Source organism: Vespa mandarinia, chromosome 1 (assembly GCF_050613455.1).
Source record: "Vespa mandarinia isolate Hongniang chromosome 1, ASM5061345v1, whole genome shotgun sequence".
NCBI classification, from domain to species: Eukaryota; Metazoa; Arthropoda; class Insecta; order Hymenoptera; family Vespidae; genus Vespa; species Vespa mandarinia.
Window position 1 is genome coordinate 16,457,194 of NC_140810.1, and position 27,013 is coordinate 16,484,206.

Below are 27,013 nucleotides of genomic sequence, written 5' to 3' on the forward strand. Positions count from 1 at the left end.
TTGATCGAATAGCTGGGTGTTGACACATCCAGGTGGTTAGGTAATCCACGCGGTCGCGAAAGAACGAATTGAGGCGAATTTGTAAGTCGATCGTTCCTTCTGCGATAATAATTAATAATAATAATAATAATAAAATCATCCCTTTAATATATGACAATATTACGAAATACGTTGTCGTGCTAATATTTCCGTAAACGGTGAAATCAAAAGTATACATTTGGAAAGAAGACATCCTGTAAGGTTATCTTTATCCTCTTTTTGACTGCATATTTCTCTGATCATCAGAAAAAAAATGTGCGATTAAACTTGCAGTGAATTTACGCAGGAGTGGACTTTCGAACAAGCGAATGATTGACGCATTTAGTGATAATCCCTTACAAAAACACGTTTTTATATTAAAATTCAAGAAATACGTAAACATACTCAAAAACAAAGATGCTTTAGAGAAAATATTTTCAACGGTATTAAATAACGGTAAACAATTTTTACAAAAGTGAAAAATGAATATCACAAAGGGATAATATAAAGGAAAAAAATGTTTTTCTTATTCTCATGAACGCCCAATATATTTACGTATACCTGCTTATTTTGGGTTCCAAACAATTGTATTCAATAGATAATATCTTTATGAGTCATAATTTACTTGTTTGCAAGAAAGTGAAAGTAGGGACCAAATGGACATAAATTTTGACCTGTAGAAAATCCAAAATTATAGTAATACTGATAATTTTTACGGAAAGGTAGTCAGTTTTTCGTTAGCCTTTGACGAGTGAAGTTCTCATTTTTACACGGGACACCTTGAAGAGAACAAAGTGTGATTTCAATCGAAATAATCATTTTAATCAAACGTCGTCAATTTGTGATTCAATTTTAATAGAAAATCGCAAGAAAATACAACAGGACAGGATATCGTTCAATAAAAATAAAATTTAAACGATATGATTGTGATAATGATAAAACATCGCACATTTTCGAGAGGAGAGAAAGAGATTCAAAGATGTTATTCATGCATACAATTGATGTCCCTCGAATAATGGGTCAAAAAATTATTTAAGAAGCCTGACCTGCTAGTTTATATCGAAATTAATTTTTCGTTAACGTTCGGTGATTGAAATTCTCATTTTTACACGAGGCACATTGAAGAGAACGAATTGCGATTTCAATCGAAATAAGAATATTGATGAAGAGGAACGTCGTCAAATTGTGGTACGATTTTGATAGAAAATCGCAAGAAAACACAATAGAACGAAATATCGTTCGATGAGAATAAAGCTTAGACGGTATGATCGTAACAGTGATAAAACTTCGCGCGTTTTCGATAGTAGAAAAAGAAAAACATTTGTGCATTTGTTTGTTCTGACGCATAAGGTGGAAATGAAAGTGGTGGTGGTTGTAATGATAGTGATGACGGCGGTGGTAGTAATGACGACGATAGTAGCAGTATTCGAATTTTACATATCGACGCCTATGCGTCAGTCCGTTCTTCCAATTCGTGCGTGACGCGAAGTTGTCGGCGTATCGCTCGCAAAATTTTCGATATATCTACGTTGACGGCGAGACGCGAAAGTCGACGCCGTTGGCCCGTCCGCCGCGCGAGTGAGCGAACGCCGTGAAGTGTGCATCGCTTTAGTGCCCGAGTTGTGTGTACATATAAATGGCGGCTGACGAAAAATGGTACTTTACAAAAGAACAGCTTATAAACACGCCGAGCAGAAGATGCGGCATCGACGCGGATAAAGAACTAAGTTACAGGCAGCAGGCAGCGAATTTCATCCAGGACATGGGACAGCGACTTGTGGTGTATCCTTTTTATCAAAAATGAATGTGTGCTTTTTCGTTCCCCCCATTCCGCGTCCCCCTCGTCTTTATGCGTGTGGTTTTGTCCTATCGGTTTACTTGCATCTCATGCCTTTTTTTCAACATTTCCCTTCCTCACGAATCTTCTCTTATCATTTTTACCAATTATTAAAGTTTATGATAATTTCTTATCGCGAGACGTTAATATTACATCGGTCTATTCAATGTTTCATGAATGCGACGGTACTATTTCTTTTCCCCTCTCGAGAATTCCACGAAGTCGCGAAATGCGACGTGTTATAAACATGTGTGTGACGTGCGAGAGCGCGGAGGTCACGCGTCGTCGTCTACTTTTCCCCATATTGAAGTTTCCTGCGTCACACACCTCTCACGAGCCGTTTATTTTGCTTTTTTTTCCTCACTATACGCGGAATGTCAGTCTATGCACGATCATGGTTACCACGCGTATTATATCATCGAATTCGTCCGATGATAATGTGAAATTTAAAATAAGGGCATGAAACAGGGTCACATTGAAATTTACATTGTTTGCCTGGATCAAGTTTGACAGTAGTACCAACCAAGTTTTCTGCTGTTTTATCCTTACGCAAGTATGGGTTTCTTCTTATTTTCTATCCTACAACAGCTGCAGTTTTGCTTGCCTTTGAGATACGAGAAGGATTGGCAAGATATATCGCTTCCTTTGCCATCTAGTTGAACAAACTTTTTAAAATGTGTAGGTTTGACGATTAAATAGTTTCTCTGATTTTTCCTATTATGATCATAAAGTCTAATACTAATAATTTAATGTTTCTCCGATATTAATATCGATTGCTATTCACTCAATTTTATATTACTGTTCATCTTATGCATCAATAGAATTTATATGTTTAAATAGGGATTCTTTGAAAGTACATCGCATGTGTTTGTACAATTTATTGAAAACGATTAAGGAAATTTTAATACTACAAAGAAATTAAACTATATATCTAGATGAATGATGAAAATGAAATTATTTTTTTATGCTCATATCACATAATCTGTTAGGGTTTATTTAATAACAGGTAAAAATGATAAAAATATGAATATTTTGATTTTTAAGATAGAATTGAAAGCAGTACTCTGGATACTTTTCTGATTATATAAAATATCACTTGTAAAGGATTAATTCTCTTATACCAAAATTTTTCTGTAGGATTATTCTAGGTCTGAAATACTTTGTGTTAAGTTTTTGTTTATATTGGTACAATGGATTAAACATTGTGTTATCTTTTATAACAATCCTCTGTTTATATATTGATGTTAAGCATTATTTTCTATAAAAAAATTTACATTCTGTATCATATAACTTGTTATATTTATTGTTTGATTCTTAAGTAATGTATTGTATTAATATTTGATGTATACAAAACAGAATCAAATTAAATATCTACACTATGGTTTTGTATTTACATTTCAACATAATTGTATTATTTTCTAATCTTTATAAAATATAAGATGGTAAATGCCTTTATACATATTTTTGTTAAAGATGTTTTTAAAATGTTTATGTATTACTGCTTATGTCTTATAAATCTTTTTATTGATGAAATCAAATATGTATATAATAAAAGATTTAAGAAGTTCTAAGCATCCAGAATATTGATTACCTTATATTTTTAAATTTCTTCAAGAGTACCTTATTATTTTTTAGATTTGTATAGATTAGATGAAAATTGAATTTCATATTATCACTACCTGCTAAAATAACTTGAAATATTTAAAATGTAATATATAAATTAAATAAATTATTCTTAATATAAACAAATATTCCATTTCTTATTGCTTTAATATAATGCAATAATTTAATTTAATATAACGCAATAAGTTATATATAATATTAGTTTCATAGTTTTTGATTAAATCATCCTTTTAAATATATAACAAATAAATAAATTCAAATAAATTTCAATGATACAATTTATTTTTTAGATGTTATTGTATTAAATTATTTAAAAACTATACGATTTTGTATTTCTAATAATATCTTATATGAATTTGATAAAGTCATCAATATCTTGTTCAGAACAATAATGATCTATAAAATTAAAAATTCTTTCATTTTCATTGATTTTTCTAGAAGTATAGTAATTTGATATAATTTTTCTGGCAACTTGTTTTATATTTATTACTTATATACTTATACATACATGTACTTCTATACTATTACCTATATATTATTATCTATATACTTATACTTTCATGTACTTAGACTTGGTTGGTACTACACATTTGGTTCTTGATACTATAATATTTATTTGTTGCAAGCAATTTTTTTTTAATTGAGATTGGTGAAAATTGATATTTTATAACTCATAATAACCATAATTTATAATGAAAAGTTTAATCTAGGAATTATCAGCACAAAAGAATTTTCCTTAACTATTGATATATAGTACACAATTATGCATCAATACAGCAATAGTCTACATGCACAGGTTCTATGTGTTCCATTCGCTATCACATTTCCACCGAAATTCGATAGCTGCAGCAGCCCTTTTTTTAGCAGCAAAAGTAGAAGAACAACCACGCAAACTAGAACATGTTATCAAAATGGCACACATGTGTTTGCACAGAGATCAGCCGCCACCTGACATCAGATCTGAGGTAGGTATTAAAATTTTTTATCCAAATAAATAGTAATATGTTTATTCCATTGATGGTCTTTTTATAAAAATTGTATTATATATATCTTTATTTATATTATATTTTTCTAATTTATGAATTATATTCAATACTCTTTATTTTCCATTTATTAACAAGTATGATTTTATTGCAGCAATACCTTGAACAAGCTCAAGATTTAGTATTTAATGAAAATGTCTTACTACAGACATTGGGATTTGATGTTGCTATTGACCATCCTCACACACATGTTGTTAGATGTTGTCAACTGGTTAAAGGTAAGTTTATGTTTCTAGTTTATAAGTGAATCATATTTTAAATTAATTTATATTTGGATTAATAAATGATTGTTATTATTTTTCAGCGAGCAAGGACTTAGCCCAGACGTCATACTTCATGGCATCTAACAGGTGGATACACATTATTTTGTAGTATCTCTTACTGTTAGAAATGATATAGATGTTGTCAAGAAGTATATTTCCATGCTAAAACTGTCAGGCACTGGCGCAATCATTCTGACCTATAAATATTTTCTTTGAATGTAACATTTGGAAACATAATGTGCTACTAATCTTTGAAAATGATTCTTGGTATCAGGTAGTTTTAGAGAAAAAAGTAAGAAAACATTCTATAACCAACTAAGATTATTTATTGAAAGTATCATTCAATAAAGGTATAAATGTATAATTATAAAATAAAAGATGATAGTTTATTTTTATATAATTAATTTTTTTTTTATATATTTTTTTATAAGCTAATTATTTTTGACTGTATGTATTTGTTCACTTGATTTCAAAATTATTTGAAAAATACAATTAGTTAGTTTCTTTAGGTGGGAATGTTGCGTTACAGTCGTGGTAATGTCTGATTTTAAAGAGAATCTATGTCAAAACAAAATGAGGTTCATATCATAAACTAAGTTCACGATGTGGATTTGTATGTAAAGGTAAATTAAATATTCTTTATGTTTAGTGCTATTTTTTTAACACTTTATCGTCCGCTGTGACAAAAAAGTGATTTCGCTCAGCCAGCAGTTATCAGTTGGCATCAGATATATGTGGTTTCGCATTATCAATTTTAGTCTGACAAATACTTTGAGGTCCTGGATTTAATGTTTGTCTACATTGAGATTATATGATAAAATTTAAATAATGGTAAATTCAATACTTCTCTTTCAATAAATATATTATAATTATATTATGAATGACTGTGAAAAGCAGTTATGATTATGTAAAAAAAGTTTTTGAGCGAAATGTGCAGGCGTAAAAGTGTTAAATTATAACAAATTATCACATTTTTCTTTTTATACATACAAATGGATTTATAAAAAATAGCGCATGAAAATCGTGAGCGAAGTAGATGTATGACTACATAATAATGTTTAGTAATTTAATATAACAAACAATCAAATATGTCACAACTATAATTACACATATATAAATAATTTTACAATTGTGAAGATTTGAGATTTGCGTTACATATATTTTTTTATATCAATATACGTGATAGACATCTAATGAAATTTAAAGATTAAGTGATAATAATAAATAATTTGATTCATTAGATTATTATAAGTTTATAATAAATATGCAATATTGTACCATGTTATATATCAGTTTAATTTATATGACATATTTACTTTACAGTGTGCACACATATGTACACACGTTATACTGTGGCATAATTTATTCTGAAAAGTGGAGTATAGGGTAGAAGAATAGGAACATAGATTACGATATGTGCTGCGTTTATTATTTTTTCCCTTTTTTTTCCAATATAATAATTTAATGAGACCAAGAAAGTAAATTGTCATTAAAAATTTCTTGTTTTACTCATAAATAACTTTTAAGTAAGAAGTATAATTTTTAAGAGAATTAATTATCTGTTACAATATTGTTCCGTTTTTATTTTTTTAATATAAAAATGGAATGTTTTTGTATATTATATGACATCTTACTAGAAAATTATTTCGTAGAGAAATAAAATTACTGGAATAATTTGAAATATTATTTTTTTTCAGCTTGCATTTAACAACAATGTGTCTGCAATACAAACCCACAGTAGTCGCCTGTTTCTGTATCCATTTAGCATGTAAATGGTCCAATTGGGAGGTAATAATGTATTACAAATTTCTATATTGTTTTATTTTTAATATTTATTTTTGATCATTTATAATGATAAATATATATCGTACAAAATAATTGCATATTTTCATACAATGAATAAAAAGTGTAAGATATTATATTATCATCTTTTATTACAGATACCTCAAAGTAATGAAGGAAAACATTGGTTTTGGTACGTTGATAGAACTGTAACTTCAGAGCTGCTACAACAACTTACAGCAGAATTTCTACATATATTCGACAAATGTCCGTCGAGATTAAAAAGGAAAATTATGAGCATTTCTGCTAATCAAAGCCCAAGTATCAATCACCCAAGTTTGCCAAATTCGCCATTTGTGAGTATTTTTATACAATGATCTAATATTGTAAATAAAAAAATATCTTGTTTTTTAAACAACTATTATACAAAATTTGTTCTTTCCAATTATTGAGTATATTCCAATAAAATATTTGACGTTTTTATAGGATGCTGAACCACGAAAAGTTCAATCTCCAGCATCGGCGGCGGATGGAGGGCCAACATTTCATTCTAATCGGCCGCATCATATAGAAAAACAGGAAGAAAAGAAACAACTTCCTCCGACAAACACAAGACCACCTGTTGACTATCGTGAATACAGAGAGAAAAAAGAACGTGAACGTTTAGAGAGAGAAAAAGCAACAACTCCAGTTACAAGTGTACAAAGTCATGCAGTTGATATTAATAAACATCACTCACATCATCATAAACCTGTGTCCGGAACAAATATACCTAATAAGCATTCCGTGCCACCGGGGCAAAAAACTACATTACATCATAATCATCATCACAGACAAGAGATGAAAGTTAGTCAACCAGTACCACAAAGGCATTCTACAGGGAATCAGCCGCGAGAACCCAATCGTGATCCTAGTAGACAGAGGATACAAAGGGAATACAATTCTAGTAGTAGTTCAACTAGTAGTACAGTGCATTCTCATGGTCATACAATACATCAAACAAAGGATGTAAACGTAGACAACACATTATCAGATATTACACCACATAGATCTGACGTTGCTACATTACCAGACAATCTCAGTAATAACAACCACAATTTACAAAGGTTAAGCACAATGGATGGAAAACATCAATCTCACGACAAAAGAGTCTATGATCCAAGACATAAAACTGTAGATCATAGGAAAGATGGAGATCAAAAAGCTTATAATAAATATCCTGATTCGTCGAGAGATAGACAACGGAAATCTGATACTTTAGAACAGAGATGTGAAGAAGTACGTAAACTTATAGAAAAACCTGTACCGTTTCCAAAACCAGCATTGGATGTACAACATGCTGCCAATATACAGAAACAGTCTTATCATGGTAAATATAGTCAACCAGATAAGCCACAAGGAAGCACCAGTGCGTTTATAGGTGATATGAAACCGATCGCTATGTCTCAAAACGCATTCTCTCAAGAAAAATCTCCGACGAACCTCGCATCTTCTCTACCACAAATCTCTCAAAAAAGCATATCTTCTAAGCCCACAATAAATCAGCATTCTGCTTATGGTGTTCCACAAGCATTAAAAGATTCGATTAAAAATGGAAATTCTCAATCCTCGTGTTTAACGCCTTTAAATAATATAGACGATCCAAAAGCTGAAAAACGTCCGCGACACGATGAATTGATAGAACAACAACAAAATTTGTTACAAACACCAACAAACAAACACAAATCATTATTTAGTCCGGAAAAAGTGCAAACCAGTCGGGAGTCTCACTCTCAAAGGCCTAAATCGAAGCAAAAAACGCCACCTTCGGCTGTTAAAGTTCCTAAAGAACGTGCGCCAGAGACATTAACTGGTCTTAATTTGGTGTCACCATTCGCGAGTCCGCCAGGTTTACAACAAACTGATTCAATATCAATGAAACGTTCAGCTACTGATGCGTCAACGATATCTCATAAAAGACATCGGACTACAAGTTCTAGTGAAAATGAGTCCCAGTTGAAAATCAAGATGGAAGATACATCGAGTTTAGAGGCCATGAAGATGCTTGGTAGAGTACCAGAGCTTATCCAACCAATCAGAGATAATCCTTCGTCAAATGGTCGAAGTACTTCGGTGGCTAGCGATTTACAACCACCAGAATTAATTAAACCGTTTGAACCGGAACCTGTGATTTCTCGTTTCGGTAGTATGGTTACAAATGGGTTGGATACAGGCGTTGAGACTCAACAACAACCAGTGCAAATTGAATATTTATCACCAATGAAAACGGCTCAAAGTATAAGTGCTCTATTGCAGGAACCTTTAGCTCCTTTGCCATCTTTACTGCAAGGAATGCAGCAATTTAGTCAAATAACACCACAACAAGCGCATCAAGAGCATATTGTTCAGCAAGAGCAACAACAGCAGCCGCCACAGCAACAGTTGCCACAGCAACAACAAGCACAGATGCAATTACAAGTACAATCACAGACACTGCAGCATCAACATCAACATTCGCATCAACATCAACAGCCCATAACTTCTCATTCATTGTTACTTCCTGATAGCCAATTAGCAGTACAAACACAGTGTATGACACTGCCTTCATCAATGAATGAAACGTCTGTAGTTTCAACGGTTGATATTAGTGTTCTATCTGCCCCGGTACAAAATAATACAGATGGAATAGTTCAGACCGTACCAACAACGGTACAGCCAACAGTGCCGACAGTGGTCGAAGAGAAGAAAACGGAGCATCATAAGAGCGAGAAGAAAAAAAAGAAAGAAAAACATAAACATAAAGATAAGGAGAAGAGTAAAGAAAAACATAAACACAAACACAAGGACAAAGACAAGGACAAAGAAAGGCACCGTGAAAAAGATAAGGAGAAAAATGAGGAGACGTTACCGGCTGCACCGATCAAGATAACAATACCTAAAGAGAAGTTAAATCTTAGTAGTGAAACAGCCGTTACCAGTGGCGGTACTATAGTCATACCGGAGAAAAACAAATCACCTCAAGGTACGGGTCTGAAGTTGAAAATTTTAAAAGATCGATTGAAGAGTGCGGAAAGTATACCGAGTACGCAAGCTCAACCGGTGCCACAGGCACCGTTAAAAATGAAAATACGAACGGACGCGATTTGGAGAAGTTCAACGGGTAGCGTACCGGTAACGACGACAAGCGCTTCGACGATCGGTAGTGTGCCAGACTATTCAGGTGATGGTCGAAAGAGAGAAAGAATCGATGTCAACGAGAGTACGTCGAACGTGGTCCCACCGACGAAGAAACAACAGCAACAACAACAACAACACCATCATCACTATCACCACCATCAGCAGCAACAGCAGCAGCAACAACAGCAACAACAACAACAACAACAACAATCACAGCAGATCTCATCAATGGCCGCCGGTGGTTACGGTCAACATCGTCCTGGGGAAAGGCAGAACGGCAGACACTATAGTTCAGGCAGCAATAACAAGGTACGTGGAGGTGGCAGAGGCGGCCGCCAGTATGTCAAGCGCGGGCTACCACCATCAGGATCGGCTGGCAATTTCAGTGTAGCCGGTCAACGTGACGGCTACTATCAGCAGGATACCTATAGTAATATCAATGCCCACCATCCCTCTAATCATCCTTCGTCATCCAATAGAACTGATACGGCCTATAACAGGGCTACTCACGTCGCCCAGGCTGATTCATATTTTGCTAACTTCACCAATTTTCCACCGCCCTCGATATACAATCCTGCCGCCGCCGCCGCCGCCGCTGCCGCCGCTGCTACCGGATACATGTATGACCCTGCTATGAGTTATTATCAACAATATCAGCAGCAATATTCCATGTATCCGGCGGGCAATGTCATAATGACACCGGATGGCGCCATCGATACGTCCGTTCCACCACCCTCATTACCTACCAATGTACGTCGAAGTCCCATTATGATTGTACGACCGACTCATCAGTCGGGCGTGTCTGCTCAACAAGAATCTGACAAACCGCCTCCGTTGCCTACTGGACCACCCCCGAGTTCTTCTCCACCCCCACCCCCACCCCCAGAGTAGTTGCGACTGCACTCAAATTTTTCTTTTTCTGTAGTGAATTTAATATGTAGCTCACGAGGTAGTGCTTAATTTATATATAGATAAAAAAAGAACTATCTCTCCGATCCGTTATCCGTGCTTGTCAGCAAATTTTTTAATCAAAGGTTCGGAGAATCTTTTGTATATATCTTTTTTATAATTCGTACAGTGTATGTACATTATTAATTATGAAATCTAAAAGAATACCTATTAGTCAATCTTTTTTTGATTTCATATCAATAAATATCTAATATTATTTTTACATCACACTAGATTAGGGTATATAATAATATAGAATGTTTATTAAGTTTAAATGACTATTTTTAGATAATAAATCTATAAGTATGTCGGGAGTAAAGGTAATTCTTGCTTCGACATAGCACGGATAGGAGAAGAGTGGTTGATTATTTTGTAGAAGTAAACTCTCTGTCATTTTTTTACGGAAGGAGTAAATTTTCTACTTGCCTCTGTCATCCTTTGACTCCCTAAAGTTTGTGAATGGTAGATGTAGCAGCATGGCATCGTACGATATCTTTTACCTATTGTTATATACTACCACATCTATCTTTCCACCTTTGTACCTGTAGCATATCTTTTTAGAGTATTTTTCAAGCATATGACTTCATTAAAGTAAATACGAAATGATTATTATTCAATCTGAAGATAATTATTCAGAGGACGATGACAACAATAGGAAGACAACGACAAATGTGTGGAAGAAGATATTTTAATTCGATCGAAAGTTTTCAAGAAATATAGCGAATATGAATATTGAATGTGTTAATTTACTACGAATTTATGAACATATATATAAAAAGACTATCTATGACCTTTTTAAGGTTTTTTCATTGCAAAGACAATGTTCCTTGAGAGATAAAAATTATCGGCTAAGCTTTTAAATATTTTCAATAATATTTTACTGAAAAAAATTTATTTCTCTACGTCGACAGACTATTTGTTATTCATAAAAATAGTAAACTAATTGAAGTAATACAAATATTTGCTTTTATTTGTAGTTTAACTTTGAATTGTCGAATTGAGGTTATTAGTTTAGATTTTTTTTCTTTTTTCTTCTTTTTTCTTTTTCCTTTTTCAATTCTTTTTTTCTTTTTTCTTTTTTTTTTTCCTTTTTTTCCCTTTTTTTTTCTTTTTAGGAAGGGAGTAGCAAAAATTGTAAAATTTGAAACATACCAAACACTGCCAGATACCAGAGAGGAAAGTAATATTACATGTTTTTTTCATTTTGTGCTTAATAGTTTTTCTTTTTTTGAAGTTTACTACATGCAATAAGGGATTAACATATATTAAAGTGCTAATGAAAATAAGGAATTCCTTAATTTCTTATTGATATTTACATTTTGATCAGAAGGTATGACAAGTCGTTGATAAAAGTAATTAAAACAGAGCTTACGAGTTATTATCGTGAGGATACTTAAAAATAATAACTTTACTTATTGAATACTTTCCTTTGCTGGCAAAGGATCATGAAGCAAGATGTTCTTATAACAAGAATGTTCTAACAAATACATTACCGTGTAATAACTAGTACGCTTAATGTAAAAAAAAACGAATTAGATAATTTTTCAATCAATTGTTTATGAAAAATTATATATGTGATGATAATTACAAAGAATAAATTAGTAATTAATTAAGTAATCATTCGAAAGTTTAAATATTCTTAAATAGTTTACAATTTTTTATCTGATTTAACAATTTATCCAAGTTTTTTATATGCCTATTCAATGGCAAATTATATATTTAGATACAGAAGATTTATTCATTGTATCAATTTATATTTATTATTTGAGTTATTCTTAGTGAAAAATTATAATTGAGTTATTCTTTATTGAAAGTTGAAAAAAAAATCATTTGCTATTAAAGAAGATAATAACCAATAGTTTAAGAAATTATTTGTAAAGTTACATAATTCTTTTTTTCCCCTTCCCATTGTATCATATAAAAGCATTTCTAAGAACATTCTTATTGTAATAGGAAAGAAGAATATGCATACAAACAAACATCACAATTAGTACAATGAAATTAATAATATGTAATATCACTTCAGAAATATTATATAAATATGTGTGTGTGTGTGTGTGTGTGTGTGTATGTATATATATATATATATATATATATATATATATATATATATATATATATATGTACACACACATTCACATGCATACACGCATAAAGATGCCTTAGATCGTAAAGATTGTAACAAGTCAGTAGTATATGACATATGATATATTTTTTTTTGTACTTAGCTATTTTCTAATGCAGCTTTTTTTTTCTCAATTTTTATTTGCATTAATTTCTTCCTTTTACCATTACCATCTGTTGCACCAATTACAATGATTTAATATGTGTGTACCATTGTAAATTTAATACTTGGACTGATATATCGTCTCTTTCGTAAGAGGATACGATTTATATATTTAAGTGTTTTAAACAATTTTAGGAAGTAAGAGTTAGGCAGTCAAAATAGAATAGTGGGTGTATTATAAAGTTATCCTTATATTATCTACTTATTTTGTTTAATAGAAAAAAGTTTCTATAATTGCAATTAAGTTTTTATCATCAGAGCGTGCAATTGCTCGGTTAAGTATACTTTGTTTAAACATATTTAATGATACGGAAAAGGAAAGTTTATGTGGTATATATGTATAGACTAAGTGTTGGAAATATTTTTGAGTAAAGTTATAGAGATAAAAATTAACGCGCGAAATTAATTTGCCAATTAATTAAGTATGAAACTAATAAATATATTAGTAGGGTTGTGTATAAATTTCATATTGTATATTTTATTCGTGTAATGGTCTTTTGATTTTTGATTATTGATCGTGTAGCAATCGTATTAATTTTATTTATTTTCTCAATTCATTTAGGTTAAAGAGAGAGCTTGTCATATTATTTTTATTACTCGCGTTCTAAGCTGTACATGCAAAGGAACACAAAGGGTACTGATAGAACAAATATTAACTCAGGAATGTATAGAGAAAAAGAAGGAGAGGGAGAGTGAATGAATGAATGAGTGAATGAATGAGTGAATGAATGAATGAGTGATTGAGTGAGAGAGAGAGAGAGAGAGAGAGAGAGAATGAAAGTTAGAGTGCATAAGTAAAAAAGGGGTTGGGAATGAAAGAGATAGGGAGAATGAGAGAGAGAGAATCGGAATGAATCAAATAACATGCTTAATATATAAATATATAAATATATAAATATATATATATATATATGTATATATATATTATGCATTTATATTATTGACTGAAAATGTGTTAATACTATACAGAATAATGTGCATATATGCACATTTACAGATCATTTGGATTATAATAATATTGTGACACGATTATCATTAATGTAAAAAAAGAAAGAAACCATTTTCTTGCTGTGACATTATAACTGTAATTATTATAGCGATATAAATTGCTTTCGCGCTATTATGCTAGTAAAAGTATACGCATTTTATTTGCGAAATCATTACGATCATAGTGATTATTTCTTTTTTCCCATGCAAATTACCATTAAAAAAAAAAAAGAAAAAAAAAAGAAAAAAAAAAAGAAAAAAAAAAGAAAAAAATGCTTTGCAAGTTTTCAAAAGAAAGAAAGAAAGACAAAAAAAATAATAAAAATATAGAATTATTTGGGTTTTGCATGGAGCGAGAAACTATTTTTGATGGGCACATGTACTTGTAAACAGACGTTCTTATTTTTCTTTTATCGTTTCTGTGTATAAGTTTTTATATGCGCAGAATAATCTGGAGGGTGAGAAAAAGGCTAAATCTTTTTGGAAGGAATAGAATAATAATTGTACATCTTGACACAGTGTAGATAATAGAATATCTACAATATCATTTAAAAGACGAAAGAATATTATTTTCACTTTGATTACATAATTCATTACATTATTTATAATATTTGCTATATATATAAATTGTATAAAAATTAATCATGAAAGAGAAATATGTACGGATCGTTCTATTCTTTCTTAATTGATTAAAACTTATTATAACATGAGCGTTAATTCTTATCTAATCCGAATATGTGTTAATATTGTATACATCTAAAAGGTATCGTAAAATCTTATATAAGGAAAAGATATGAAGAGATATACTTAGAAGAATAAAAATTGTACGTTATTTAAAAATTGTGCACTCGCGGCAGGCATAGGATGACAAAATAATTGCTAAGGTAAATCTATGTAGCTTTTGTATCCTTTGACTATATGGAGTATAAGAGAGCGAGAGAGAGAGAGAGAGCGAGAGAGAGAGAGAAAGAGAGAGAGAGAGAGAGAAAGAATAGGGGATAAACTTATAAATAAATAAATAAATAAATAATACAGAAATTGATAAAATAGGTTAAACAAAAAAAAATACAAACAAAACAGGCGCGCGCGTCTGCTCACGCGTGTGAGTGATGCTTGACATGTGTGATATAAATAAAACAAAAAATAAAAACAAGCAAAAATGTAATTGTTAAGAAGATCGATGAAGAAGATTCTAGTAAAAAAAAATGTATAAATGCTGAAATACACAAAAAAGAAAGAAACAAACAAATGCGTTAAGTATGTATACAATGTATAAATTTTATTTGCCCGCGTATGCTACCTATTTTCTTTTTAAGATCGTGCATGCAAAATCTCGCAATGCATCGCGCTTGCAAAATCATTTATAGGCATTGATTGCGTTTAAAATGATTGTTAGCGTTAACGTTACCACGATTATACAAATGAACAATTTCAGTACTTAGATATAATTGAAATTAATAATAATAAGAAGAAGGAGAAGAAGAAAAGAAAAAAAAAACCAAATAAAAGAAAATATATAATGTGGCCTATTCCTTGACTATACTTTATCATACGAAAGTAGAATTATTAATTATTATGGATCTCCTCGATAGGATTGACCCATTAGGCAACGCACAGCAGGGATCGTACGCCTCATGTGTTTGACCAAGAATAGTAATAAAAAATATACACACACACATATATATATATAAAAGAAATCAAGGGAAATAAACATTCTGTGAAATTGAAACGTACCTTAGTAATTATTTTGTCTCTTTCTTCACATAATACCATAATAATATCGCACATCGTATCGCCGCATCTTTTTATGTACTAACATATCACAGCTTTAGTGTATGATATAGGAACGCCATGTGAAATTTAGAATTCTCTCATTATATGTCATATACATACGTATATACATACAGTATACATACTTAAACAGGAACACGCACAGATACACACACATTATATATATATATATATATATATATATATATATATATATATATGCGAGAACACGCGTTTCACGAGGATTAAGTATTAGGCCGTTCCGTCGTTGTCGTTTCATTTGATGCTTGCTTGGTGAAGGTTAAACTACAGAAATGTTCTTTAAACATTTATTTCTTTGTGTTTTCCTTTCGTTATATGATGCATGTATATATATATATATATATATATATATATATATACATGTGTGTGTATATATATATATATTTTGTATAATTAGCACGTGCATGTTCTATTAGTGTATGCGCCTATATTGTGTTATTGTGCATAGCATGACGCATAATACTTTTTCCTCGTATGCTCTCCCATTTATCTAATCCTACTATTCATAGTAAGCTACGTTGAGTTTAGTCTCTCCTCTCCCTTCCTCTCTCTCTCTCTCCTCCCCTTCTCTCCCTATACTCCCACTCTCATTATAGATAAATCAAAGAGCATTTCTATGCTATATATTTTATGACTTCTTTCTGAAGATTGCTTCTTCATCGTCCATTCACTTCACCATAATATAATGCTTTGACACAATATGATCTCGTGCAGTTGAATTATTTTTTCAATATTATTGTAAGAGAAATATTGATCTTTAGAATATACAACACTTAAAGTACATAAAACCATATACGGACGCGTTAATAAAGCTATTGTTTTCATTAGTCATTTATTTACTTATTTATTTATTTATTTATTTATTTATTTATTTATTTATTTATTTATTTATGTATTTACTTTGTTTATTATTTTGTTTTTTATTTCTTTTAACTTTGTCCAAAGACTGGAATATAATCTTTTAAAATGTATCTGTTCTTTTCTTGAAAAAATATTTGATAAGAATAGCGAGTTATCGATTATTCGATTATATATCGATAGATCCATATCTCATTGTTCATTATTGATTTTAGGAAAGGCACACGTCCAGTCATCACAAGAGTACCAGCAAAGTGTCACAAAGTCAACAATCCCATGCTACGTAGTATCGAGATATCCGGATAAAACGGCATCAGTAAGCCGACATAATAATTTAGGATATATATATATATATCCATATATATATATATATTCATCGAAGAAGTGCCCTGATCGATGTGCGTCCACCTCAGAAGTCATTCTATATGTTACATTACCACCAATCGAAGAGACAGAAACGAAACTCCCGATGCACCTGAAAGCCAACGAGAAAAAATACTTCGAGGCTTCAATGACGACGATGACGACGACGACTATGACGACGATGATTACGACGAATACGACGACGTCATCGAAACAAAATTGGATTTTACGAGAAAGAAAAGATCGATTTCTTGTCGATCGATTTTGAATGTGCGATATACTCGTGTAAAGAGAGAAGAGAAAGTTTCTTTCATGGTATATCGTCGTTTCGCGTCCTGTCGGTGTCGGTGGTTTTATTCTTATTTCATTTTGCTCTTCTACACGCAACTTCTCTTCTTGTTTTTATTTTTTTTTCCTTTTTGTCTCCTTTTTTTTTTTTTTTTTTTTTAATTATTTTTCTCACTTTTTCATCCCAAACGAAAGAAAACAAAGATATATGACGCTTACACAAACGAAAAGGACGTGTAGAGACTAGTAAACTCTTACGTTAGCCAAAGTTTAACGTAAATCGAATTTTGATTCGTAAGAGGGATGCTTCTTTCGAAATATTAAATAGAAACATTTTGAGAGAAATAAGGAGAAAAAAGAAAAAGATATTCTCACTCAGGTCGATTTAGATCGCGATAGGTAAATAAGAGAAAGCGGCTTTACTTCGTTCCAGTCCGCAGACATTTTTTTTTTTTGCGAACGGACTCTCTCTCTCTCTCTCTCTGTCTCTCTCTCTCTCTCTCTCTCTCTCTCTCTCTTGCTCTTCTATTTTCATTCTCATTATATTTTTAGTTCCTCATTCTTGATCATTGAATTCATTGAATCTTTTCAATGAATATGAGGCTGCCAATGAAGCTAAAACGCATCTATGGCTTTCACAATTGTAGTCAACTTTGCTTTGACAAGTAATTGCGGATACTGCTTGTACTATTCGTCTGTTTGCTTATTTTTTTTTTTACTATATTTATTGTATTTTTATGTATCATTTAATTCGTAAAAATTTCTTTATCTCTATTAAAACATTGAACCGTGGAACATATATATATATATATATATATATATATATATATGTATATATATATATGTATGTATATATATATGTGTATATATATATGTGTATATATATATATGTATATATATATATATATAACGGTAGATTATAAAGAACAATAAATCATTAGTTTAATTATCAGCTGACAAATAATACAAGAGTATCTTAATTTGCTGAGTCGTCATTTAGTGACTATTGCAATATTGTAAAGCTATATTGTAAAACTGTTTGCATCAAGATTGCGTCATGTAAACTAACAAATTCGCTTTAGCCTCTTTTCACCTCACTATTTCTCATCTTTGTTCCTATGTCTATTTTCCTTCTTATCTTTCTGTCTATATACATATATATATATAAATATATCTATAGTAATTCTCTATATTTCTATCTTGCATAATTGTTTGCAAGAGCGTTAAACATTTTGTGCTTTATTCTCAACGATCAAATCGATTATCGATCGATTCGTTGCATGAGGACATTTTTGATAAAAGAATTTCGAAGTTCCTTAGATCAATTATATTGAACAATCTATTTTTTCTGCTTTTTTTTCTTTCTCTCATTTGTTTTTAATAATTTAATATAAGTTCTGGAAGGGATAGTTGTGGAAAATATGTATTGCGTGTATCTCACGTTCACATGAATTGACTTTTTATTTTCTTCGGAAAGCGTGATATACACTAGTGTTTTATATATTTAGAAATATATTTTAGATTGTAGTGCGGCTCATTTTACAGATTGTGCATTTACAGTTGTTAGCGCGTCACATAGTTTAATCCCTTCACAGAATCTTAACTCCTATTGAGAATATAAATGTCCCTGTCGACGAAACGATCCGTAGATGGTCAATGAGCAAGCACACAAGATAAACTTGAACCACGTCCAAGAGGTATTTATTCGTGTCTTTATTTTTCTTTTTCTTTTTTTTTTTTTTTTTTTTTTAATTTTTTTTTCTTTTGTTGATGTAAATAGCCGTAACTGCATAATGTAATAAGTAATTCGATTATACTATTGCCACTTAGTATAAAAGACTATCGATAAATAATTAATATTATTGTCAGACTGTAAATAAAATTATTTTGTATGCCAAAATAAACCAAATGTATAACACTGATACACGATGTTAACACGAACGCATTACACCGTATACACAGAGAACACTGAAAATGTGTAATAACGCTTGCTGAGAGAGAAACGATCGTGTAATAGACATTAATTTTCGTATATACATATACATACGTCTCGACTATTCGGGGTCACACTTTTGAAAATATATAAGATGAATGATATTCCTAATCTTTCTTTTTTTTCTGTTAAACAAAGAATTCATGTTATTTGACCAACGATCCCAATGTGTTTAAACATGATTTAATTTCTTGATTTATCTTGTTTTTGTTTTTTTTTTCCTTCTTTTATATAGTATATATATATATAAAACCAATCAATCTCACTCTCTCATCCTTTGCACATCTTTTCTCTCGCTGTGCATATCAAAGCGGCACCGAATGATAAAGTACGAACGATCATGGAGAAGAGGAAAAACCATGTTCGTTGTTCGTTACGATCGAATGTATTATATGTTCGAACATTATATCGATAAAGTAATATGCCTTTAAAGCGTTCCTTTAGCGAACAATTATAAACATATATTATATAAATATATATTAGCAGTAAACGCTTTCTCGTTCTCGACGTGATAAAATACGCGTCGGCCATTTTTTCCAAACGCAAGAATATTTTTCATTTTTAATTAATATTAATATGAAAAATGAAGAAAACTTTTACATTTCAGACAGAGCGTGGATTTCTATACGATATAAGCACAACTAAAGAGGAAAAGAAAAAAAAAAGGAAAAAAAATGTCGGAATCAAGTTGAATGAAAAAAAGTATATACGAAAAATTTACAAAAAATAAACATAAAAAAAAGAGCAAATGTGCATTATAAAAGGATTTTTTATTTTTTTTTTCGAAAATACATAATAATTTTCGAATCAACTTCAACGTTTACTTCATGAAAATGCGTATTACTTTCTTGAAGTTCTAGCTTTTTGTTGTTCTACAATAGAAGTGACGTTTATTGCTAATCGTTTTTAATTAATAGATAATGTTTAATGTAAAGCGTACATATGTCGCTGAGGCAGCGAAACATAATAAGGAAAATCGTATCGTCGCGAGTCGGTGTCGAAAAATGATGGCGATATGAAAAATGACGAGATTCGATCGATGGTATTATCGGCAGTGTTTTCCCGAAATAATAATAATATTATTAATATTAATAATAAATAAATAATAATAATAATTTAAATAATAACAATAAAAATAAAAAAAAAAATATTGAAAATCCCATTGCTTCTCGACAAAACAGGAAAGTTTTAGAAGTTGTTTTTTTTTCTCCCTTAAAAAAACCACTAATTTTTCCATGTTCGAGAAGTATATAACGATGAAATGAAATTTTTAAAAAGATGGACGAACGAGAAAGAAGCCAAGAGAATAATAACCCACGTCCATGATGTATATAAACTTTAGTATATAAGGAGTTAGAAGAAGAAGGAGCGACGATTCAAGGAGAATATACATACATACATACGTACATACATATATACGTATATATATATGTGTGTGTGTGTGTATATATATCTCTTATTAATTATCGTTCGCAAGTCGTGCATTTGTATTTCGCGCGTGTTTGCTCGCGCATCTTCCCCTTCCACTTTTTCCCCTACTCAGCTCGACGCTCACTATCAAGCTCGATGAAACTCGACGTCATTGAAAAGACGCTCAGGTTCGGAGAAATTCTCAGTTGCGAAGATACGAGCGTACAGTTTGTATGGTTCATTTTGAAATCGTGTATGCGAGTATTCCTCCTTCCGATTATCATAAAAATCGAATATCTTTGCTCTGTTCGGAAATCACGTTGTTCATATTGAAAAGTTTTAATTTCTATAATAGGTGAATTTTTATTTTTTTACCAATTGGTTTCGTTAATTGGAGAAAAGAAAACTACATTCAAAGTTCACTATTTGTTATTATTATTTGGAAAAATTTGTTTTTTTCTCTCCTTTAGAAACAGTGATGGATCATCATTTATTGAAGAGAAAATCGTTTGAATTTTTGTCAAACGACAAAAATCTTTACTCTTCGATGTGAGATCATAACTATAAAATATCCAAACTGAAGTAAATAATTTTTAACTGTATTCTTACAGAATATATTCTATTTTTATGAAAAAATGAAGATAGAGGAATGCTAATTAATTTAAAACATTGAACATTCACTTATATCATTTTTCTCCAGTAAAAAGTCAAATTAAGTTTTATATATATATATTATATATATAAATATATATGTATATATATATATATATATATATATGTATATATATGTATATATATGTATATCTTTTCTGTTTCAAGTGCTCCTGAATGAATAAGTTTTCTATATCTATTGTTAGAATTTCTTTTAAAAAAAATGAAAAATATTACGTTTGGGAATACTTGGAAACGAGCTAAGCTTGCCTACTAATTCGGGACGGCGTTAGAAAGTTATCCTTAATAAAGAGAGCAGCAACAAAATAACTAAAAATATAATATATTAATAGTCTTCATTATTTCTCCTTCTCCAATTGTTCTAAATTCGTAAAAAAAAATAATTTATAATATTTTTAAAAAGTAAGCTATATTGAAGTGACATGAAATTTTTCAATAAAAGTTTCTCAAAAATATAAAGATTATCAATTTCATGGAAGATTTTTGAATAGCAAGTTTTGAAACATTTCTTTTTGTTCATTATATTAATTCAGAAAATTAGAGAAAATAGAGAATAGAGAATCAAGAAAAAAAAAGATAAATATTTTCAATACTGACACAAAACAGTATAAAGTCCCTTTTGTTTTGTCGCCACTTAAATTTCGCGCTACCTCGCTAATTGGCAAAATGGTGCCAACTACGTAGTAGTTCTTTGCAATTAGTTTAACGAAATAAAACGGAAGTTTTTAACACTTCAAAAAAATTACGATAAGATATAAAAGGTAGATATATACATCTTTATATTTTATTTTATTGACTCGTGACTATTAAAAGCTGTAAATGTTGTATGTATATTACGATGACATTATTTAACAAATAAATCGTCGGGTAAAAAAACATGCAGAATCTTATGGTAATTAAGAAAGAATAGAAATATTTTCCATTAATTTGATAGGATAAATATTTAAGTTTTTATGTCAAATAAAAGATTTAGGTAATAAATAGAACCAGATTTCCATAATCTCTATTAATTGGTTATCACGTCATGTCGTACAATATCTTTCTATTGGTAAAACAATATTATTACGTTATACAATTGGTTCTATTCATATAAGATTTATCGAAACTATAGTAAATAAATCGATTAAAATTCGTTGGTGTATTCACTACATGCATATCCCTGGATTATATAGACAACATTTTTATGGTATTATATATAATTTCTAAAATATAATTAACTATGATTAACTATATCAATGTTAAAAAATATTTTGAAACATTCCAGAAGTAATGTAATAATATATTTTTGAATGTTTACATATATATATTGTGCAATGTATTCTTTTTCTTTTAGTTCATTAAATTTTATGTAGAAAATAAATCTTTTCAATTCCGATATATTATTATAAATAATATATTCTTTCTTGTTTTATTTATTTCAGAGATGAGTTATATAAAAAGCATGAATTTATATACATCTCTCACAATGAATCACAATTCCTTATTATCTTTTAAAAGCTTATTTATTAAAAACATACATAGACAAGTTCATCATTCGTAAGTAGACAGTTTATGATTAGTCTTTTAATTGTGATTATTTTCATTTATAATTATTATCTATTTATAGTTGCAAAATACTGATAGTCGGTGGTGGTACTGGTGGTTGTACTATGGCTGCAAAATTTGCAAGAAAGTTTAAAGGATCATCCGATCAAATTATAATAGTCGAACCAGAAGAAGTAAGAGTAATGATTATGATATACTCTGTTTAATAAGTATGATTATTTTATGCAACTTAATTATAATTTTTGTGTAACTATTATATAGGTTCATTATTATCAACCACTTTTTACTTTAATCGGTGTTGGTATGGGTTCATACAATTATTCAAAAAAGCCAATGAAGAATGTACTTCCACGAAATGCAAAGTGGATAAAAGATAGTGTAATTGGTTTCGATCCAGAAAATAATCAAATTACTACAAATAATGGCGATACAGTGCAATATGATATTTTAATTATTGCATTAGGTTTACAAACTAATTGGGATCAAGTAAGTAAATAATAATTTTCTTTATTATAATTGTATATCTTTTCATTTTCCATTATATGAATATGTATCTGATTTCTATAATAATTTTGATAGTTACCAGGTTTAGTAGATGGTCTTGAAAATGCAGAATCACAAGTTTGTTCTATTTATGGATTTAACACTGTACCTCATGTATTTGATAAAATTAAAAAAACTAAGGATGGTACAGCTATATTTACTTTTCCAAATACTCCTGTCAAATGTCCAGGTGCACCACAGAAAATTGCTTATCTCGCTGAAGACTACTTTAGAAAAGTACGTTCATACAATTTTTAATTTACAAAATGTAAAATGTACATAAGTGAATTATATTAAAACTATTTGTTTTGTTTATATCAGACGAATGTACGTAATAACATAGAAGTAATTTATAATACATCATTACCTGTCATTTTTGGTGTTAAAAAATATGCGGATGTTCTTTGGAAAATATGCAATGAAAGAAACATTATTGTTAATACAAGTACAAATCTTGTAAAAATAGATGTAAGTAAGCGAGAAGCAACATTCGAGAAGTTAGATAATTCAGGTGAAACTTGTACGATGACAGTGAGTACTTCAATACTATTCTATACAATATATTGTATAATTTAAATACTTACATTATATATTTATATTCACAGTACTCATTGCTACATGTATGTCCTCCTATGGGACCTCCAGATGTTTTAAAATGTCATCCTCAATTGACAGATAAAAATGGATTTTTATGTGTAGATTCTGGTACATTAAAACATGTTAAATATTGTAATATATTTGGAATAGGTGATTGTTTGAATACACCAAATTCTAAAACTATGGCAGCAGTAGGTAATGAATAAATAATTATGTAAATAATTTGTATATTATATGACTGACAAGAAAAAAACTTGACGTTGTAAATTTATATAATTTTCTATTTATAGCTGCTCAGGCAAAAGTTCTTTATAAGAATATCATTGATGACTTAGCTGGTAAACCAATGACAATGATGTATACAGGATATTCTTCTTGTCCACTAGTAACTGGACAAGGTAAATGTATAATGGCTGAATTTGATTATAAATTACAACCTATGGAAACATTTCCCATAGATCAATCCAAAGAGCTATATCTCATGTTTTTACTAAAAAAATATTTCTTCCCATTTATGTATTGGAATCTTATGTTGAAGTATGTATTTTATAGTTTATGTAGCTCTCTCTTATATGAATTGAAGAAAATGTTATTTTCTTTAATTATTTTATATCATTTTAGAGGTCTATGGAATGGTCCTGAATTTTTCCGAAAATTTACAAGTTTTATGAAACCTAAAACAACATAAAATTATAAAGTAACAACAGTACATATTAGTAGATGTAACCGAATTTGATAAAACAGAATTTTAATATGTGACACCATAATTTTAAAAAAATCAATATTTTATTACGTGTATATATAGATTACATTATTCTTATATTTTTACATTATCGAAGAAAAATAAAAACTTTCAGATGTTTATATTTCAATCCTAAGATTGTAATATATTGTACAGAGTATATGTGATATTATATGAAACAATTAATAAAATATTTTATTCTTAATATTGTATGCATATAGATATTATACATACATACATATATACATATATATATATATTTTATTTTTATCTTATAAAGCAATATGCATTTATACTATCGCATATAAGAAAATAGTTTCACTGAATGACTTTTTAAATTTATGCGCCATAATAATAGTATTGAATCACGTAGTATGATCCTGATATAGTTTATGTTGGCACGTTTGACACGTCAAATTAAACGTAAATATGAACGGTCAGTTACTGGTAGGTTGTGTTAAATAACATTGATATTTTTTGCATACCTTATGTAAACATTCATTTCATTGCTATTTAGTTTCGCTAAAAGTGTCGTCTTGTTCGGTCGAAATCATGAATCGGGGTGGGTCGTCGAAGTCTACTCAACATAACCTCCATGCAATGCCGTACAGCGTTGTAGAAAATGATCTTTACAAATGTGTATGATAATTACTTGCGTTTATAACTAATTGATTGATTTGTCTATTTCTTTAATATTCTCTGGTCATTGTTATCAATAATTTTGTAAATAATGTTTTGATAACTTTTTTCATAAGGATGTCTTAATGTTTGATAGTTGGGTTTATGATAATAATATACAATTATTTTTCAAACATAATTTAATATTATAATAGTGGATATGTATTAAACTACTAACTAAATTGTTTGTAGTTAAAATGAATCTTACTATATAAACTATGTTTCATTAATAGTATTCCTATATCTAAAAATTATCATTTCAGGAACCAACGCTATATACCGTTAAAGGTATGGCTATTCTCGATAATGATGGCAACAGAATTCTTGCTAAATATTATGATAAAAATATATTCCCAACACCAAAAGAACAGAAAGCATTTGAAAAGAATCTTTTCAATAAAACTCACAGAGCTAATGCCGAAATTATTATGCTGGATGGTTTAACATGTGTTTATAGAAGCAATGTAGATTTATTTTTCTATGTAATGGGAAGTTCTCATGAAAATGAGGTAAATAACATTTTTCATAGAAATAATTTTATCTTTTTAAGTAAAATAATTTTCATTAATATCAAAAAACATGTTCTAGTTGATTCTGATGAGCGTTCTCAATTGTTTATATGATTCTGTAAGTCAGATTCTTAGAAAGAATGTTGAGAAAAGAGCAGTTTTAGACAGCTTAGATATAGTAATGCTAGCAATGGATGAAATTTGTGATGGAGGGTACGTATATAAAAATTGATATTTTTTGTAACTTGATAATGCGTCTAAAATATAGATTTTTTAAAGGATTATTTTAGATGCTGATGCTACTAGTGTTGTCCAAAGGGTAGCACTAAGGACCGACGATATACCACTTGGAGAGCAAACAGTTGCACAGGTAATACTCAATTGTGTGTTTCATTCATTTAAACGAATTAACAAATGTTAGATATATCTTCGTTAACCTAGAGGATAGAAATATTTCCGATTTCTTTATTTTGTGTTCACGCATCGTTCTTCCTTCTTCGAACAGTCCCTGATTGTAAGTCTTCAGTAATTCTTGGGAATAATTGGGTTATAGCATTTCTTTCTTCCTGGTACATTTCATTATTTTTTAAGTTTTTTCTTTTGTTCTAGGTATTGCAATCGGCAAAGGAGCAGCTAAAGTGGTCGTTATTAAAATAAATTCTTTGTATACTTTATTGGAATATTATTTTTACAGTCATAAAAATTGTATAAATATTATCACAAAATGCTATTGCACATTATAAGAACAACCATAAATAAATTACCAACTTGGTTCCATTATCCGGTCTTTAAGTTTTTTAAACTAAATCGATATTCTAAAACTGACTAAATAAGAGAGTACTATTTTATTTACATATACATAAATATTGAATGAAAGTAAATATTAAATTTCAATTAAATTTCTCTATCTCTCATTTAATTCTTGATACAATTATATTTTCAAACAATTAAAAATTTCAATCTTCATGAAAAAATGATTTTTATATGCACTAGATAAATTTAGAATTTCCTTTGACAAAGATAAATGTCATGAATGAGGCATTTGAAAATCCTTTATAA

General features: G+C 29.9%; 3 protein-coding genes across 18 annotated transcripts; all 3 read left to right on the forward strand.

The window, feature by feature from the left end:
- The first annotated feature begins 22 nt into the window (after positions 1-22).
- LOC118443867 (uncharacterized) lies at positions 23-18,054 on the forward strand. Of its 3 annotated transcripts, XM_035871458.2 has the most exons (8): positions 23-1,800; positions 4,233-4,443; positions 4,616-4,739; positions 4,826-4,871; positions 6,482-6,572; positions 6,725-6,922; positions 7,053-10,031; positions 16,830-18,054. In XM_035871458.2, the coding sequence occupies exons 1-8, from the start codon at positions 1,655-1,657 to the stop codon at positions 16,899-16,901; spliced, it is 3,867 nt and encodes a 1,288-aa protein (XP_035727351.2). In that variant the 5' UTR covers positions 23-1,654; the 3' UTR covers positions 16,902-18,054. The 3 variants fall into 3 exon arrangements, with proteins under 3 accessions (XP_035727351.2, XP_035727349.2, XP_035727352.2); XM_035871456.2 differs by lacking the exon at positions 16,830-18,054 and having other exon boundaries at positions 7,053-12,752; XM_035871459.2 differs by lacking the exons at positions 23-1,800; positions 4,233-4,443; positions 4,616-4,739; positions 4,826-4,871; positions 16,830-18,054 and adding an exon at positions 4,903-5,407 and having other exon boundaries at positions 7,053-12,756.
- A 2,798-nt stretch (positions 18,055-20,852) lies between these two features.
- Positions 20,853-24,881, forward strand: Sqor (Sulfide quinone oxidoreductase). Of its 12 annotated transcripts, XM_085659609.1 has the most exons (10): positions 20,907-21,023; positions 21,139-21,250; positions 22,762-22,876; positions 22,947-23,058; positions 23,147-23,371; positions 23,465-23,665; positions 23,750-23,959; positions 24,034-24,220; positions 24,316-24,562; positions 24,647-24,880. In XM_085659609.1, exons 3-10 carry the CDS (start codon positions 22,764-22,766, stop codon positions 24,711-24,713), a joined length of 1,362 nt encoding a protein of 453 aa, XP_085515735.1. In that variant the 5' UTR covers positions 20,907-21,023; positions 21,139-21,250; positions 22,762-22,763; the 3' UTR covers positions 24,714-24,880. The 12 variants fall into 12 exon arrangements, with proteins under 12 accessions (XP_035727128.1, XP_035727134.1, XP_035727130.1 ...); XM_035871235.2 differs by lacking the exon at positions 21,139-21,250 and having other exon boundaries at positions 20,853-20,921; XM_035871241.2 differs by lacking the exons at positions 20,907-21,023; positions 21,139-21,250 and adding an exon at positions 20,865-20,899.
- Positions 24,882-25,111: 230 nt separating this feature from the next.
- zetaCOP (COPI coat complex subunit zeta) lies at positions 25,112-26,734 on the forward strand. 3 transcript variants are annotated; one of them, XM_035871277.2, is made up of 6 exons: positions 25,161-25,214; positions 25,285-25,406; positions 25,709-25,954; positions 26,034-26,167; positions 26,234-26,324; positions 26,564-26,734. In XM_035871277.2, exons 2-6 carry the CDS (start codon positions 25,320-25,322, stop codon positions 26,609-26,611), a joined length of 606 nt encoding a protein of 201 aa, XP_035727170.2. In that variant the 5' UTR covers positions 25,161-25,214; positions 25,285-25,319; the 3' UTR covers positions 26,612-26,734. The 3 variants fall into 3 exon arrangements, with proteins under 3 accessions (XP_035727173.1, XP_035727170.2, XP_035727174.1); XM_035871280.2 differs by lacking the exon at positions 25,285-25,406 and having other exon boundaries at positions 25,112-25,214; XM_035871281.2 differs by lacking the exon at positions 25,285-25,406 and having other exon boundaries at positions 25,180-25,203.
- The last annotated feature ends 279 nt before the right edge of the window (positions 26,735-27,013 follow it).